General features: G+C 39.9%; 1 protein-coding gene across 1 annotated transcript; it reads left to right on the forward strand.

Moving 5' to 3' along the window:
* The first annotated feature begins 2,304 nt into the window (after positions 1–2,304).
* Positions 2,305–16,426, forward strand: GPR143 (G protein-coupled receptor 143). The gene is made up of 8 exons (XM_069849963.1): positions 2,305–2,679; positions 4,350–4,459; positions 8,369–8,463; positions 9,631–9,723; positions 10,173–10,282; positions 11,621–11,729; positions 14,175–14,292; positions 15,680–16,426. Exons 1-8 carry the CDS (start codon positions 2,436–2,438, stop codon positions 15,977–15,979), a joined length of 1,179 nt encoding a protein of 392 aa, XP_069706064.1. The 5' UTR covers positions 2,305–2,435; the 3' UTR covers positions 15,980–16,426.
* The last annotated feature ends 2,937 nt before the right edge of the window (positions 16,427–19,363 follow it).

Consider the following 19,363-nt stretch of genomic DNA (forward strand, 5'->3'; position numbering starts at 1 on the left):
AAATAATGAAATGGTAAATCCCTATGGGCAAACTAGAAGATCACAGTCAGTATTAATGAAAACAGATGATAAGCAAGAAAAGCAAAATACAGAAAATATTTCTATCTGTAAGTCAGATCAAATGGTCAGGAAAACAACTTGATATACTTTTCAGATTTCTGAAGGAAGGAAAATGGCAACATGAATAGTGAGGGGAGCAATTTTAGAAACTGATAGTGGCAATGAAAGGCTTCTTTTGAAAAGTTTTCCTTTCTGTCTAATAATCTAATTTTTTTACTGTCTTAAGTATAGATCAGGCAACATAAATATACCTTCAATAAGAGCAAATATAATTTGTTTTAATATGTGTTTACATTGTATATGTAGTATATGATGGCTTTGTTTTAAATAATCATTTGACTATGTGGAATCCTTGTAATTTTTGCTCTTTAGTGGCCAGGTCCCAACCTTATACTGACAGCAGCATCTTGTATTGGCAACGGAGTAGAGGTATTCTCATTTACTTCAACATAAGCTTATGTTTCTGCAGCACAGCAGTCTGGTTCACAACCTTGCTGTCCCTAGTATATTTTTGTATACAAGGTGGTAACAAGACATGGGATGGCAACATCCAGGTCACTTGTCTGTCCTCATACACAGAACAGGAAAATCTCCTTATGCCAGAAAGTAGCAAAAACATCCAGGTAACATTCAGCTTCAAAATCAGCTGCCTGGATTTCAGAGTCCTTAATGATGTGTATGGTTGTATTCCCATTATAGTCAGTGCAGCCTACTCAGATCACAGTGTGCATTTATTTTAGGAAGAGCAGAACAGCTCTCTAGACTCTAGACTGAGCTACAAAAGATCTTGATTGACTATACAAGACTTCAGACACCTTTCTGATGTACGGACACTTACGTGTAGGAGCCTGAATCTGCAAGCTAACATCCTGCCCTTTGGGTGGTGTAGTCCAGGCAAAGCACAGAGCAATTACCTGGGTGCAGGCTAAGTGCACTACACATGACGTGTCTGGCAGCTTGGGCTTTGACTGCCATTCAATTACTGTGCCATCCCATACTGGGATGCCATCTGGTCCCCACCACAAATCAGCAGGCTGATGAGCTTCATGAGCTTTATTCTTTCACTGAGATCAAGAACATAATGTGTCTTGAAGAACTTGGCAAGTACATTTTATGTTGGACTGGTGGCTGTTTTCTCTACTGACCACAGAAATACTGGCTGAAGCCTCTGTGTTTCATGACCCCTGCACACACAATATCCCACACAATATTCAGGCCTTCATAGTATCTGCTGAAAAAAATAAGCTGAACTTTTGGAAAATAATTGAAAAGCAATTAGATCATCTGTCCTTTTAAGGACTAATTATAACACCTATGACTGTGGGTTTTATCATTCAGTTCACTTTAAATCTATTTGCAGTGCTCCCTATTGTATTTCATGAATGTGCTCTTGCAAACGAGATTTCTGGAGAGGTGAGGGCTGACTTAAAGAGTTTGAAACTCAGCTGAGAGAGGAGACTTAATTTTTGTATTTATGATTGTGAGTGTATGCTGCTGTGTCTAGTAAGACCCCTGACTTAAAGAATATTGTCTAGCTTATAAAGTAAAAGCAAATATTACAGGTCAGATTCCTGTTTTCATAATAAACCCTTACCTAATAATAATAATAATAATAATAATAATAATAATAATAATAATGAAGTGTTATTGATAAATGAAAGGTTCTGTGATTTTCCATGTCAAGCTGATCCAACCCCAACAGTATAGTCTAAAGAGAAGATTTACTGTGCTTGCGGATTAAATAAGATAAGGTTAATATTGTTTCCATAAATGTAATCTCATTCTACAGTTATAGGATATCAAGTTTCTAATTTTAGTTACAGAGATGGGTGGCTTGAATCACTAAAGTATAGATTTAGGTGAGGGTGTGGTTTTATAGCCCTGCTCCTCCCTATAAAGGTTGGAACTACTTGTGTCTGGACTCATCTTTTCAATTAATTTCCGGTAATTAAAGGGTGCTGTGTGGGATGGGGCTAAAGAGAAACACAATTAAAATGTAACGCTTCTCTTTCGGTACCTGCATTCTTATTTATTTAAATAATATTCAATGCTCTGCTGAGTTTAAGTCTTCCTGTATCAAATACTGTGCAAGCAGAAATATGTGAGTGAACTGTTGCCAATTGCTCTGAGCAAGCATGGGCAATGTTTCAGATTACACTGTGTTTTCTTGTTTGGATCTGATCTCCTTCCTAGGAGAGGCTGAGAAAGGCAGCTCTAGGGGATTTACTTCTAGCAGCGGCAGCACATGATCCATCAGTCGCGTGATTCTCAGCACTGAGGACTAATGGGAAGAGTGAAGAAAAAGTGACTGCTGCCTTGAGGAAGCAACAACATTTTCTTCTGCTCGTTGGGCCCCTCCATCAGCCGAATGCTTCATGGCTTCTCCGAGGTTAGAAACCTACTGCTGCCCGAACCGAGATGCAGCTACACAGCTAGTGATGAACTTTCAGCCTGAAGTTTTCAGTGGAGTTTGCATTGGCAGCGCCTCCATCAGTCTGTTACTGACCATCCTGCAGCTCCTGCCGAAGAAGGGACAGAGCCCACGGAAGATGCCCAAAGCCTCCTCCTCTTCCACCATACTGCTTCTTATCTCCATTTGTGACATCCTTGGTGGCTTAGGTAAGCACTAGCTTAATGTCCCTCATCGTTTCTGTAGTGGGCTCTTGTTGCTCTGAGGCACCATAGCCAAATGAATCTGGTGAGTGGACAGCACAAATTTCTGAGCGAATCATGCTGTATATATTCACAGGGAGATTTGGGCTAAGTTAGATCAGAAAAAAATGAGCCTTTGGGGGATAGAGGTCTTACTTAATAGTTATATTTTAGAAGTACAAGGTTTTGACAAATCAACACTAAAATCTCTTCTTTAAAACAAATTAAAATCCAGGAAAATGGCTGGTTCTCAGAGTAAGAAGTAAAAGTGGAGGTGAGAAAGCACGTTTAAAACTAGATCTGACATCAAACACTTAGCCAGTCCTTAAGACTACATTTTAAAAACACTTCTTGTGTGTCTTGAAATCCTCTCAGAGCAAGTTTGCAATCTTGTTCATATGCCAGCCACTTCTCTGGGTAGATCATATCGACAGTAAATGAGTTTGAATTGCAGCTGTACACAGATAATGCTGGACACAGGCCTCTGAAACGCGAGTGAAGCTTCCTTATCAATGACAACCTGCTGCTTGGCTCTTGGCTGATAGGCTGGGGGAATAAAACAACAGAGACTAAAACAAAACTCATGAGTCAAAATGAAATTAGTGTGTCTAAATCTATCCCATCAGTCTATGGCAGTTACTGCCAAATTAGCTATTACCATGACACATGCTATGAAAATAGAGGATGAGTTTGTTTCTACAGTAGTATTTTTCCCCCTCACATTAGGTAACAGAAGTAGTGCTGTTTTGTAAGGCTCTCTCGCTGCACGGGGAGAGAGTGGGAGTTCGAGTCTTTCTCCTTTCATGTCTAACCAGGTTGTCTCCCAGTATATAGTGAGTGCCAATATTAAAAAAAAATATACAGAGAGGAGGAAAAATATATAGAGGAGGAGATACGGAAAAAATGTGCATGCACTCACCTGGAAAATGTCCTTTCAGTCATATGAGCCGGCAATACACAAAATTACTTTTCTCCCTTTCTCTTTCACTGGCAAACTGAAACTATTTATTCATAATTGTCTTTGAATGAGTCACTTTGGTGCTTAGGAAACCAATTTGTTCTGCTATATGTTCGTGCTTTAATGCCTGTTTCAAGCAAAACCAGAAAATCTCACTTACAGATTTTAAGTTCATTCAGAAAAATGGATAATGTTCTCACCTAGTTCCAAAGCCCTGCTTTTTTCAGTCCTGTGACAGAGAGGAAAAGAGCTGCTTGTAAAAATTAAGATAGTGAATAGTTGGAGATAAGTTTTTTCTGCAATGGTAGTTACATAGATACATGAACATTAGCATATGAATACGTGCTGGTAAAATTGTAAATAGTTATTGTTTTATGTCAATCTATTAAATGCTACCCAATTTACTTTAGGGACGTGCATGACAGTATCTCTAAGTAAGTGAGATTTAATCTGTACAAAATTTGAAGTCCCAGCAGACTTTTGGGGCTACTTTTCCCAAGCAATTAAACTGACATTTAAATAGTACAGTTGTTCCTACCCTGCTCCTCTGTAGCTGTAGCCTTCCTGTGGACGCACAAAATCTGGGCTGCGATGTGAAATATGTGGCTGGGGAGAAGCATGTGACTCAAATCACACCAGCAGATTCAAAGCATTAATACTTATTTCTTTTCTTCCTTAGGTATAATCTTCAGGTCCAGTGTATGGATAGGCTTCCCAGGCTTCATAGCTAACATTTCTGTGGTGAACAGGACTGACATGTGGCCTTCTGCTTTCTGTGTGGGGAGCGCGGTAGGTACATAGACCATCTCCCCTTCCTCCTGCTCCCATCTGATAGTCTGGGGAGTCTGAAAGGCAAACCACTGTGTCCGAGAGGAAATTGTGAGTCAGAACCTGGATATGATAGTTTCAGTCTCTGCCGCACCCCTGCAAGCGTGTTCATGCCTCCCGCTAAAAGCCTGGATCAGGGTGGACCGGGTGCCAGATGCTGCACGATGCGTTTGAGGGCACAGGGCAGTGTCGGTCAGGCTTGTCCGAAGCGTTTTGTAGTCCTTGCTCATTACAGCAATGCTGGATTAGTGAAGGGCACATCTGTATGAAGCCAAGGGTATGGAGGCATAAGAGAATGGACGTTTCTGAATGGGCTGTGAAACCACCAGTTTGGTTTGCGCTGGTGCAGCATTGCTAATGTCCTGGCAGCTCTGTCACGCCTGTAGCACAAGGGTGTCTGCTGCCTTCTCCAGCAGAAATTACAGACGTGGGGACCATCTGAAACCAGCAACATGGAGAGCTTAAATTAGCTCTGGGGGTGTGAGAGTTTGTGGTTTAGACACACAGGGACTGTGGGATAAATATACCCGAAGATGCAGAGCTGCTGCAGAAGTTCTAGACCTGCCATGCAGGATTGCAGCTCAGACTGCTGTTTATATGGGTGCTCAGAAATGCAGACTGCATCTGGCCTGGAGTAATTAAGTATCTTTTGGATTAAAACACACAGGATAAGAAAATATAAATGCATTACAGAAGTGCAGATTGAAAGTTGGTTTCAAATATTACAATCACAGTACTGTTTGAGACATATAATTTGAGTTTACTGTACAAGAAAATCCCATGTTTTTACCAAAACGTGGAGAATGATAAATAAGACAGATCATCACTTTAGCCAAATTTAGTAGAGTGCCCAATGAATTAATGGATGACCAATAACAGTATTAGCTTTACAATTCAAAATTTACAATATCAATATGCTGCACAAAAACTAAATCATTCAACTGAAGCAGTATTTTAGTATTTTAGTAAAACAATATGTGCCAAAATGCAACTCACTTTATCTTATATGCCTATATAATGACAGTTTCAGACAAGATAGTGCTGTGATGTAGAAGCAAATGTTACTTGTATGAACCTATCAATTTTCAGTATTCATACATGTTTAAGCTTTGCTTATTAGATGCAAATGTTGAATTTTTGTTTCTTTGGCAAAGGGGAACTAGCAACATCAATACCTTATTACAAGAACATCCTATTTAAAAAACATATTTCCCTTTGTCTTATACATTCCTTTCTGCCCCTTAGCACAATAAATTAATATTTTTAAGCAGTGGCAAAGGTACAGTATGCAGACTGTTTTTCATTTTGATCTCAGGTTAGATGGTAAGCAGCATAGTAGTCTTCCACAGTTTTTTTTCCCCTCTCTTGGACTCCAACAATGCACTGTAGAATCATAGAATCATAAGGTTGGAAAAGACCCCTTGAATCATCAAGTCCAACCATTCCTATCTGCCATTAAACCATGTCCCTAAGCACCTTGTCTACCTGTCTTTTAAACACCTCCAGGGATGGTGATTCAACTACCTTCCTGGGCAGCTTGTGCCAGTGCCCAATGACCCCTTCCGTGAAAAATTTTTTCCTGATAGCCGGTCTGAACCTCACCTGGTGCAAATTGAGGCCATTCCCTCTTGTCCTGTCACTTGAGAGAAGAGGCCATCACCCTCCTCTCTACAACCTCCTTTCAGGTAGTTGTAGAGAGCAATAAGGTCTCCCCTCAGCATCCTCTTCCCAAGGCTAAACAACCGAGTTCCCTCAGCTGCTCCTTGTAAGACTTGTTCTCCAGCCGCTTCACCAGCTTTGTTGCTCTTCTCTGGACTCGCTCCAGAGCCTCAACATCCTTCTTGTGGTGAGGGGCCCAGAACTGAACACAGTATTCAAGGAGCGGTCTCACCAGTGCCGAGCACAGAGGGAGAATAACCTCCCTGGACCTGCTGGTCACACCGTTTCTGATACAAGCCAAGATGCCATTGGCCTTCTTGGCCACCTGGGCACACTGCTGGCTCATGTTCAGTCGGCTGTCAACCAACACCCCCAGGTCCCTCTCCTCCAGGCAGCTTTCCAGCCAGACTTCTCCTAGTCTGTAGCACTGCATAGGGTTGTTGTGCCCCAAGTGCAGGACCCAGCATTTGGCCTTGTTAAACCTCATGCCATTGGACTCTGCCCAGCGGTCCAGCCTGTCCAGATCCCTTTGCAGAGCCTCCCGACCTTCCAGCAGATCGACACTTCCACCCAGCTTAGTGTCGTCCGCAAACTTGCTAAGGGAGTGCTCACTGCCTTCGTCCAGGTCATTGATTGATATTGAAGACAACTGGACCCCCAGACTGTAGTTTGAGTCACTTGCTAAATTTGGGTTTAATTATATTGGAATGAAAAACAACCCCCTTTCTACTCACTTCCTCTAACATAGTCTTATGTGAGTTAATAAAATGTTTCTGATGCCATTTTATTTTTCTTTTAGTGCTATAGTTTGATTTCATTTATCCGCAAGACAATAGAGACTCCATATAGTGAGGCCTTTAGGCATCTCCTTTGAAAAATACCTTCTGGTTTTCAGAGGGGTATCTTCTCAGATACTGGGAGCAATGTGTCATTTTGCAAAAAAATGAGGTGGCATATTTAGATTTTGGGGTTAGGTACATATGATTTATATTATTTCTGCAGACAGTCTTGCCTACGTTGGATTTTCCAGGTGGAAAGACCCCACAGTTTATTTGTGTATGCTTCTGTGTATGTATATAGTTTAAATTGTGCATTTTTTAACTGTAAATATGTACAAGTACAGATGAAGTTACATGCTGAGTGCTATGGACAAAGTGCATTACAAGGAAGCCTGAGGTTTTATTTTCTGTGCACTAGAAAAGTGTTAGTGCACTCCTGTTCGCTAGCAAAAAATGTGAACTAACGAAGTGTTTGAATTAAATACTGAATCTTTTATGTCATAAATGACCAGAGGCAGGTTCTACACCCATGGTGGAAAGAAATATTTCCCAGTTTGATTTACTTTTGGGAGGAAGGAATGGTAGATCTTTATTCACTGCTGTTTGGCTCGGTAACAAGTATGCTGGTTTCTAGCTATAAAAGGTTGCTACCATGGAGCCATGATGAAGGATATTTAGATAAGAACTGAAAGAGTGCTCAGAGAGAAGGTAGTAGGAATATTAAAGTAGTTCCAGACTATTACAAAAAACCAGCTCCTCTGGAGAAGAAATTTGGAATTTATAAACAGCGGCAGAGAAAGGTCACTTATCTTATATAAGTTCACGGGAAAAATGCATAGGGTCAGCTCATGAACACTGTGGAATTTAACTTAACTTGAACCTGTTTCCTTTGGAATTTTATTGAAGAAATCAATCAGGGAGTTTAGTATGGATTATTTTTTAGAGGGTGAGTGATATTTTTTTGATGACCTTTCTTTTTCTTCATAACCACTCACTGAATTGGGCTCTTGTGCTTGGATCAAACGCTTGTCACATGCTGACCCCAAGATTCATAGACACGCTGTGTTAATCAGTGATCTCAGTTATATTTTCATGCCTCAGCTACTAAGAAACTACTAAATTTTAACCTAAAATTAAAACAACCTTACTATACATTTTTTCAGCCTTCACTCACAGCATTGAGGGTTAGGATTGGGGAGGTAAATAACAGATTTTCTAAACAGAATAAGCTGTGAAAGCAAATTCTGTTCAATTTACCTGTGACTTGACCCGCTGGCTACAGCAATGCTGTCCCTGTGATTTTGAGTAAGATTTCATACTTAATAATCTCAGCTGGAAACTACGCACATTTAAAGAGCAGATCAGAATCCCTTCCCTGTCCCTGGTGGTACTTGCGAAGCAGCTGTAACATTTGGCAATTTTTTCCCTGCAGATGTGGATCCAGCTGTTATATAGTGCTGGCTTTTGGTGGTTGTTTTGCTATGCTGTTGATTCTTACTTGGTGGTAAGAAGATCAGCTGGACTGAGGTATACCAGAGTTAAAGCACTGGATTTGTTATTTTCCTTCCAACACTGTATGTCCATGTTTGTCTGCAGCTATCTAAGTGTATAAATGAAGCCTGTAAAAATATCTGATGTTCATACAGTTACCAGGTCATGATATGGATAAGTGGTGCACTAAGTGCTTAAATTACCAGGGAAATGCTCAGATATTGTTTTGTCTATGTTGAGCTGGAACTTGAATGTAACTGAATTAATTTAACATTTGGAAAAATGAGGAGCAGATTGGGCTCTATAAACTTTTATTACAGTGAGGTAACTATTTTTGTCCCTGCTGTGTACTTGAAATTGATTCTTGTCACAAAAAAAAAAAAAAAAGTGTCATCCTGAAATTAAAAAGATGTGGAGGGACAAAGTGATGAATTTCATATAGCTCATTCTCCAGTTTTTTTTTTCTCAGATTTTCTGTTTTATTCACTTCTCAGCTTTAGAATAAAATAGAATCATTAAGGTTGGAAAAGATCTCTACAATCATCAAGTCCAAATGTCAGCCCAGCATTGCCATGCCTACTAAATCATGTCCCAGAGTGCCATATGTACATGCTTTTTGAACATCTCCAGGGGTGAAGACTTTAAGTTAACTTCACCCTGTGGAGGATAAACCTGATTTTGTGAAGTCCCATAGTTCTAGTCTAAGACAACTGGGACCTGCATCTTTCTCCCACGTCTGTTAACCAATACAATAAAAGTGTATTTGGGCTTGATTCTGAGATCAGAGCAAACAGTGAAAGGCTTTCTACTCACACAGATCTGAATATCCCCAGCATCCAACTCTGAAAGATAAACATAATTCTCTGCAAATGACAGAAGCGTAATCAGACTATTCAGACCTATTCTTAAGTTTTAATCCCCTAGTTTGCTCTCTGCAGGAGAAATCAAGGGTGCGAGGGCTCCTTCTGGAGATTTGGTGACAAGGGAAAGGCTCTCCACCGTAAATAACTGCTTTGGCTAATCCTTTTTCTGAAGCTCCTTCCCCCCGCCCCACCTTCTCTCCTTAGCTTAGTGTATTGCTAGGGTTCTGCACCATTTTGTATCTGTAAAACTGTTTCAGTGAGGGTCCTATTTTTATGTTGCACTGTGGAAAGTGTAAGGTTTGACATCTCTAATTACACCTGTCCTGCTTGATGCCTGCAGTACGATTGTGCTGTACCACATGATGACTTGGGGCCTTGCGGTGATGCTCTGCGTGGAGGGAATTGCACTGCTTTACTACCCTTCTCTCTCCAGGTAAGCAGGGCTCTGGGAATAGCCTGTGAAATCATAGTACTCTCTGGTTATGAATATCTTTGGGTCAGTGTTAGAGACAGACATCCAAATGGGGGGCTTTTTTGATCTTTGACACGTGTATCCCACTGAGTCAGTGAATATTCTAGAAATAACTACCTGGGTTTCAGGGGACCTTGAAGAAGTATGCCAGGCAGTACAGGCAGCTTGGGCTTGTTGCAGTGTCTTACTCTTGGGTTTAGCTTTGTATTTGTTCCTTTAAATTTGTAGTGCATATTAAAAATCAATTTTGTGCCCAGTGTGAACTAGTAGTGAAAGTGTATGAATTAAAACTTTTGTATGTTTGCTTCATTCTATTTATTTTATTATGATAAAGGTGGCATATACAAAACAACCAGAATGATCAGATGTGGGGAAAAAAAATGCATGAGCTGTTATTGTTTTCTTCTCAGCTGTGAAAATGGTGTGGAGCATGCAATCCCACATTACATTACAACCTATGCCCCACTGCTGCTAGTGCTGGTCGTCAACCCAATCCTGTTTAGGAGGACGGTGTCAGCAGGTATGTTCCTAACAGGCAGCATCAATCTGTATTATATTTAGTGATGTAATAATGCTGTAAAAAGCCACACCTGAGTATTCAGTGATGTGGGATAGCTCCTCATTAATTCATAAAGATACAGCAAAGGGTGAGAGGGAATTGCTTATTGAAATGAAGATATCAAGATATCATCTGGAAGTTTGCCCTAGAGACACACTCTGATGATGTACTCAAGTTATGCTGTTATAAACCTCTACTGCAGATTGGTAAAGCTGTTTCTGTGTTACTAAATTACTCTTCATTTGATGTATTTTAGGCAATGTGTAGTGGATGCTTAACTGTACTGTAGTATTGGTACTGTCCTGGATTTTGAAATGCAATTTATTCTGGTTTAAGGATAATGGTGCAATAAGATAGTTGATTGAAATATTTGGCAGCCCTGGAGCTAAAAAAATAATTAAATGTGATCAGAATTTTTTAACTTGTGATTCTGAGATTATTAAACAAATTGAAATTGTACAAAATTCAGATGAGATCCCATTTAATTTATTATCCAGTGCTTTGAAGTAATGACGCTGAAGAAAGGCCACAGATTTAATGCATTCTTTGCACGTAACATGATCGGTGCTAGAGGTTTGCAATACCTGAATTTATACACATCATCTACGTACTGAATATATAAAACCAGCAATAGAATATGTATTCAAATGAAGACTGAACTGTATTCTCAGGTCAGCTGTCATCTTATATTTCCTGCGACCCTCAGTACTACTAATTTTCAGAAGGGAAAGTTTTCCTTGAAAATGTTCCTATAAAAAAGTTGCTCTTTATAAAGGAAAATAAACACTGAGTATATTTGTGTTCATGCCACAGCATGTGGCATAACTGTCTATGTTTGCTGACATTGCACCTTCAAGTTTTAGAAGTGTAGTCGATGCTGTATCAATTCCACAATGAAATATAATGTGCATAAGATAGAATGCATTCTATTTTAGTCTAAACATCACCTAATGTCATTATATCACACATTATATAGAAGCTGTAAGTACTCTCTTTTTGCTCTAAAAGAAAAGTATGTTGAACATATTATTTTCTGTTTTCAGTGGGACTAAGAGAAGAAAAAGCAGCTAGTGGGATATCACTCATATTAGGAATCCACAGTGGATGGACTGCTTTTTCTTTAGTATTAGGGCATATATGAGATTCCTTGATGATGGTCTTTTCAGCTTCTGAAAAGCTGCTGGAGACAAATCCATCCATTCCTTTGTTCCCTCTTTACAGACATCTGTCTTCTGGATGCTTGTGCCTATAACTAACAAGATGCATGTGTATTAATGGACAGAATTTTATACTTTCCAGTTGCCTCTTTACTGAAAGGGAGACAAGGGATTTACACAGAGAATGAAAGACGTCTGGGGACAGAAATCCAGATCCGCTTCTTCAAAATTATGCTGGTATTTGTCATTTGGTAAGAGATGCATTATTTTGTTTTAAACTGTTTTTTCTTTTTTCCAGCTGGAGAGGGTTGGGAACAAGAACAGAGTCTGATGAGTTACATCATTCGTTTGTCTTTAAGCTTGGAAGGGAAGTTGTCTAAGGAAGAAGTAATTCTAAACTAATTCACCAGCTAGCTGAATCACTCAAGTAGTATCATGAGTCTGCGAGGAAATGATAAAAATGTTTAACCAACAGGAAAACAATGACAGCAAGAAACAATAGCCAAAAAAAATATATATATGAAGTTTGCACACAGCCTAAACCCATCTGGAACAGCAGCTCCTCAGCACTGTGGACTGATAAGCATATTTCTGTACTCAAGATTTCTCAGAGCCTCTTGATACCATCGAAAATGTACAATAAACATGCTTCTAAGACTGCCTTCATGGCCCTGACTATGATTAGATAATGCAGCCACCTCTGTGGTCTTCAGATCCCAAGTGTGTGAAAAAAGCATCAATACTGACTGGAAATAGAGGGCTATATGTAAACATAGAAAAGAAATCTCTATATGATTTTGTGTGAAATTTTTAATGTTTAGTCTTTTTGTGTCATTTTCCATCTTTCTCTATGAAAATAGCACTTCGGGGTAGGACAGGAAAGAGATAGAGAGGGAGCAAGGGAGTAAGGAAGGGGACAGTGCACACCTCATCCCCAAATTCCTGCACCTCTGCTCCAGCAGCACCATCCAGTGGAGTGATGGCTGGAACTGGAGGTACTGGGTGCACACAGAAAAACTAAGCTGGAATTGGGCCTCCTTTTGGAGAAAATACCTTTTACTGGAATCTCACAATGATCGCACAGCAATAAAGGCACCAGAAGGGGTGGTGATTCCACTCTACAATGATCTGTGCATGAAGTGATCACTGCTGTGCAGTGACTATCTACATGGGTAAAAAAATAGGCAGAAGGAGAAAGGAGATGATCCTGGAGTTGTGAAGTTACTTGGACAGATTTCACAGTGTCTACAGCTACTTAGATTTCTTATATGCAGGTACCTTAATGCATGCTATGTTACCTTAAAAGGCTGAGCAGGGGGGAAGACTGCCTTTTTATCTTCTCCTGGTTTCTGGAGTATTCTGGAGCAAAATGATTGTCTTGTCTTGGGGAATAACAAAGTCTGTTAGGCTCAGGAGAGACATTTCTAGTGTGAAGGATGTGGTTTCCAGCAGGAAAGGGGAGAGAGACAACAGTGAACAAGCCTGTAGCATGTCTTCCTGGAAACTTGAAATGATGAGAAGCCGAGATTTAGCCAGGCTTCCAGGGTTTTGGAAAGAGTGAGGATTATTCTGGAGCCCAAAGACAACATAGACCTGCATTGACACCTAAGGAATGGCGGCCGGCTTGCTGGTCTGGGACAAAACTTGAAAGAAAGAACCAGTTCCCCAAGCATACAAAGGGGACATTTGTTTATTTCCATTCTGTCTCATTCTGGACTTTCCTATTAAAAAATAAACATGACTGATAGAACATAAACTTTAGAGTGTAAAAACTCTCTCAAAGCTTACTGTAGGGAAAAGCTGAGGCAGTCTTAGGGAGGATACCCTCCTGTCCCAGAGGTCAAACATGAGACAAGTCAGTCAAAGAGAGCAGGTTGGGGCAACATGAAGTAGAATAGATGCCTGCAGATTTGGGACGGGACAGCAGGAGGATTTACATTGTGATAAAAATATAATTGCAGGAAGGACGTGTGTAAACCACTTCAGAAGGTATGACACGGTGCTGATAGTTTCTTTTCTGACGGTGCACTAGATCTGTAAAGAAACACTGGTCTGTTTAGAAGTCATAAGAAGTTACATGCATTTACTATAACCTTTATTTAGCATAGAATATCCTCAATTTCTTTCACAGGATGAGGTTTGATTATGCTTATCCTTCTTTGGAAACAGGAATTACCATTATTCCAAAAAGTTCATGGCTTTTTCAGGGATTTTAAAGGCAACTTTTGTTTTGGTTTGTAGTATTTTTACATATACTTTAAAAGTCTGCTGTAATCTAACCCTGAAATTCTAATTCCACCTGGAGTTTCTGCAACCTTTTACGACACTCAAGCATGCATTTGGTTTTCTTGTCAGTGAGAACTAGCCTTTTAAGACACAAGCGAAAGAAGTCAGCATGATGTTCCCGTTATGGACCACAATTGTTTATTGTCCCAATTTTATCCTGCAGTTTACTGTTCTGCAGCAAGCTCAAAATTCTTTGTCTAGGGCTAGCAGATAATTGTCTGGTTTTGATCTCAGAGACCTACTGATCCCTTCAAACTGAGACTTAACATTAAAAAAATCTTACTCTCCTTATTAGTGATCCTGATCTCTATAATTTGAAAGTAAAACATATTTTATTTATGCATATATACGTATGTGTATGTATATATATATATGTCTTGTTCTCTTCCTGTTCTTTATTCCTTCAATAGCTGGTCATCCAATATCATCAATGAGAGCCTTTTGTTCTACCTTGAAATGCAGCCAAACATCAATGAATTGCCCCTGAAGAACATTAGGAGTGCTGCACTGATCACATGGATTATAATGGTAGGTGAGCCATGACATTGCTTAGTCTTTGAAATCATTTCTATAGACTGGCAGAACAGCAGGAGTGTAGTGATTGTAGTTTATGATTTTGGGGAATATAAACACTCCAAAAATCAAGGACAAAAAGGAAAGTAAGAGAGAGGAAGGTGCAGTCACTGGGAGTACTTTTCACATATAAACTCTGCTAAAAACGTACCAGACACCAACTTTTTCTCCTGTTTACTGGAGTATACGTTATCTCTTAGAGTGACTGCTACCCATTTTAAGATCCTTATCAGACTGCTACAGTGATTTAGGGTCTAACCTTGCTAACCTCTACCATAATGCAAGCTACAAATTTTTAGCTCACTATTCCTGAAGGTTGCCCTGTAAAATAGGTATTTTATGAAAATTCTCTGCTTTATTTATTAATGGTTTATAAAGAATACTAGATCTTATAACTTTTGGATAATTATCTGGGGTCAAGCACCAGTAAAATCTTGAAAGCAATGCACTAAAATATCAGATACTGGCATCCTACTGTCTCCTACCCTCTTTTCTACTACTGGAATATTTGACAAAGATTTTCAGAGGTGATATTGCAGTTTCCTTTTTCAAAAGAGCATATTCTGGAGCTGTTAAATACCTGTAGGGCCTGGGCATGCTTTACGTAGTTAAACCCTTGAGCCACTTTTTACTGAAGAGTTAAGCAAAGCAACAAGTTTGATACAACTTCCTCCTCTAACAAGCATCAAACGCATTCACAGGACAGAGACCATGCCCTTGCTTACCTGCATCGCAAAAGATCAGGTGGAAGAGCGAAGTCATTTTTAAATTAGCTATAAAAAATAATTTGCTTTTTTTCTCATGAGAAAAATGGAAACAACTAAAGTAATTTACTTAGCAAACATCCCACACCATTTGAAACAGACAATTTTTTTTAGAAATCACTTGGGGTTCTTTTTCAGTGTCTGTCCTCAATTTTCCATCCCACTTTGGTGGACACTTTCACTGGCTCAGGAATCTGCAGCAGTTCCAGACAGATCAATTGCTGCTATTTTAAAAAACTTGCTTCTGTGTGCTAGTGTCTAGTCTTATATATTTGACTTGGCTTATAGTAAAAATATAATATTTGCTTTTGTGAATAAAAAAGTCTAGAGCTTGTGGGGAATGTTAACAACACACCAGGGGATTGACCAGCTTAAATACATGTTAGGAAACTATTTGGTGCTTACTGTTCCTTAGGATGGCCTCAGCAAATTGGAACAACAAGTTGTGGTATTTCACTCTGACTTGTTTGTGTCAGCAACGGGAACAACACACACTTTTATTTGCATGCATCTCATATCTTTTAAATTGCAAAATGAAGCCTTTCAGGTTTAACACCTGTTGCACTTCTCTTTCCTAGGGGGTCCTTAATCCGATGCAAGGCTTCCTCTTCACATTAGCTTTCTATGGCTGGACGGGATGGAGAGTGGATCTGAAATGGCGAAAAAGAGAAATACCCTGGGAATCATTGTCCTCATCAACTGCGGGTGAAAATACCTATCCCTCACCTGTGAACTACCAAAGCAACATCCATGATTCAAAGAAAATATCAACAACTGACAGCCAGCAGACAGACGAAGCTATAAGCATGTTGTCTGAAGGTAACACTAGTGGTGATGACAGGGCAACCAGGAGCTCTCCCATCTACCAGGGCTGGTAGTTTATGGGCACAGAGCTGGATCACACTTCTCATATTGTCAAGACTCATAAATCCACGTCACTGTGTGAACCAATGTGTACTCTGGAATTAGGTTTGCACCCAGTGGCTTGATGTCATTTCCAATAACTTGTGTGTTTGTGTGAAAAAGAGTATGTGAGACAGAGAGGTATTACAGATTATATCTTATAGAAGATGTGTTAACAGGTATAAATGCCTGATCCTTTTTCAGCAGGAGTAGATCTCTGCAAAGATCTATGTTAGTTATGGCTCATTTTCATCCACATTGTTTTAATCTCTCTTGTAACCCCCATATGGTAGAAGAGTCTTGTTTAAATAAATGTACTATTAATACGCTGGGTTTTTAAATGTGTTGCCTTGCATGCCTTTCTCAGCTTAAAATTCCTCACCCAGAGTTACAGCTCCAGGATTTCTGAGAAACCACTTCCAGCCTTGAGACTTTGGCAAATCATTAGTGACAGCAAACTTCGACTTAAGCACATATATTTCCTGTTCATATTGTTTCTCACTGACACAGTCTTGGTTTAGCTTGTTTATATGAATTTTTGCTTTGGTTTTATCTAGGGAGCTGAAAGGCTTTTTTAAAAAAAAACAACCTCAAGCCCAACATAGGCTCCATAAACACTTCAGAGTGATGTTTCCAGTTCATTCCTGGCTCAAGCAAAAATAACCCTTCAAACTATTTTTTAGTATGGATTCAGTTTGATCCTTATATGCACCTGTCTCGCAGGATTATGACTGGTAGGGGCAGGTGCACTGAGAGATAACATTTGCAAAAATCACTTACATGATCTTAGTGCTCATCAAAACCTGGAATAAGTGGAATCAATAGTTCTTTCTCTGAGGTGTACTCTATTTTATGTCTTCATCTGTTGAATGAATGACTATTAAATCCATTCTCCTTATCTTCTCAGATACATGCATCTTTTGATGAAGTGCACTGAGTACTTATGTCCAAGCTCAAATTGCTTGAAAGTTAAGAAAAAATGATGGTTGTGGCTATCTCAGGCTTTAAGTGTCATCAAAAGTAGAAGTAGAAGAATTTACATTTGGTTGTACTGGAAGCTGTTTACAATACAGTTTGACTGATGGCATGGTGAGAGCCCCTTGAGCCCAGGTAACCTCCCTCCTTACCTTCAGCTTGTGGCGCATCGTAAGACAAAAGTTATTTTTAAAACCCTGTTCACCTCCAGCTTAGCTAAGATGTACTGGCTATCCACACCTTTCTCTTCCAACCCAGTTCAGTTCCAGCTGTTGTAAAAATATACATATATGTATTATGAAAGACAGCTGGAAGGTTAGTGCAGTAATAACATGAAGCTTAAGTTGCTGTGTTGCTCGCAGGAGTCTCAAGGTAGTTAGAGACACAGATCAGCAGAAACTATACAGAAAAATATTGATTTGCTGTTTTAAATAAATCATCTTCTCAAACTGATTGTTAGATACAAAGGTGTTGGGCCACGGTCCCATAATTATTTAGGCAGATCATTGCAGAGTTGTGGTGAGTTTGTAGTAAATCTTGCCCTGTAAAAACCTGTGTGGGTTTATGGCTTTATATTGCTGTTCTAGTTGTCAGAAATCCTGACAGATCACCAGACCCTTTCTTTTCACCACAGTCATTTCTTTCCTAGCTAAGCATGAAAAGAAAGCAAGGACTTGGGAGCAGATTATACTGATCCTTATGAAACAGAGACCACAGTTTTGGTGCAATATTCATCACAATAGGGTTCAAAAGAGCAGGAAAAAAAGCAGAAGTGGAATTGTTCCTAAACCTTTCCAGATGCTAGGGTGTGGGCCTATCTACAAAACCCTAAAACCAAATAAACAGCCTCTGGCTGAACAGGGATAATCATGTGGTATGCAAGCACTTGGGAGGTGACAGGCTGCAGCAAGAGGGCCTGTGAGAGAACTGAACAACTGATCCATCCTTCCTTTCACTAGTCCAGGGCATATGTGGGACCAGGACATATGCAATACCCCAGCCTGAACCTTCTGAAGCCGTGACAGCCCCTGAGCAGTGCGAGGTGGCTGCTGACACTGGAGAATCTTTGTGCTGGGACAGCCTCCTGCAAGGACTGTGCTTTCCTCCCCTCGTTGTTTTTCAAGTTTGTCCTTGGGGCGTATGTGATGTGTATCCATATTGGGATGTCATCATGAAAGATCAGGAGTCATCGGAGAGCTTAAGAAAGACAACTGAACTAGTGTTGATGCATATAGAACATGAAATGGGGCATAGCAGAGAAAATCAACAACAGTTTTTACCTTGCAAAAGAAATAGTTGTGAGGAGAGTTTCCTTAGCTGCTGTTCCCAGTCTCTAGTGAATGTACATGAGACATTCCTCCATGGCTTGAAATGGAGCGATAATTGATTCTGCTCATGTGTAACCATGACAGTATTTTTGTCTCCCAGTATATTGTCTAATAAAATAAAATGCTGTTTTGAGAGTACAGCAATTGCCAATTTTAGCTTCTTGTATTTTAGGCGTACTAGAGCATTACAGAATCACAGAATCACAGAATCACAGAATAACCAGGTTGGAAGAGACCCACCGGATCATCGAGTCCAACCGTTCCCATCAAACACTAAACCATATCCCTCAGCACCTCATCCACCCGTGCCTTAAACACCTCCAGGGAAGGTGACTCAACCACCTCCCTGGGCAGCCTGTTCCAGTGCCCAATGACCCTTTCTGTAAAGAATTTTTTCCTAACGTCTAGCCTAAACCTCCCCTGGCGGAGCTTGAGGCCATTCCCTCTTGTCCTGTCCCCTGTCACTTGGGAGAAGAGGCCAGCACCCTCCTCTCATTACAAAGCCTTTCTGAAATTACTCAAGCTAAAAAACAAGTAAATTTAAAAAAAAAAATTGAATCCATGAACTGAAATAAAATTACAATAGTGAAATCTCCTAAAAAGGATATTTATGCATAGAGGGCAGTGCAGCATGAATGGCTGCTTGCCTCCCAGTCAGCTTATCAAATCCAACCATACACAGTAAGTGTTTTCTCTCTCTCACCAAAACTTATTTTAAGCCCTCAAAGATAAAGTGAAAACTTCCAGGAAAAATGTCCTCTTGTGCCCTGTAATACTTTCTTAAACACTCCTTAGCTGTCTTCTGTTGGTGGAAGAGGTTGTACAGAGCTGAATTTGACCTGCTAGTCTCATACATTTAACTACTATTTTATTTGGCCAGATGTTCAGGCTAATTGCAAAGCTGAAATATGAGCATTACTACAATAATAAACTACTTGAATAGGCAGACTTCTTGCATACCAAAGCTCTGCATTTATGAGGTCCACCATATGTCTAAATACCAAAATCCTAACTACGTTTCTCATTAAGCCCTTCCACTGGTTTTGTAGACCAAAA

This window comes from Phaenicophaeus curvirostris, chromosome 1 (assembly GCF_032191515.1).
Source record: "Phaenicophaeus curvirostris isolate KB17595 chromosome 1, BPBGC_Pcur_1.0, whole genome shotgun sequence".
Taxonomy (NCBI): domain Eukaryota; kingdom Metazoa; phylum Chordata; class Aves; order Cuculiformes; family Cuculidae; genus Phaenicophaeus; species Phaenicophaeus curvirostris.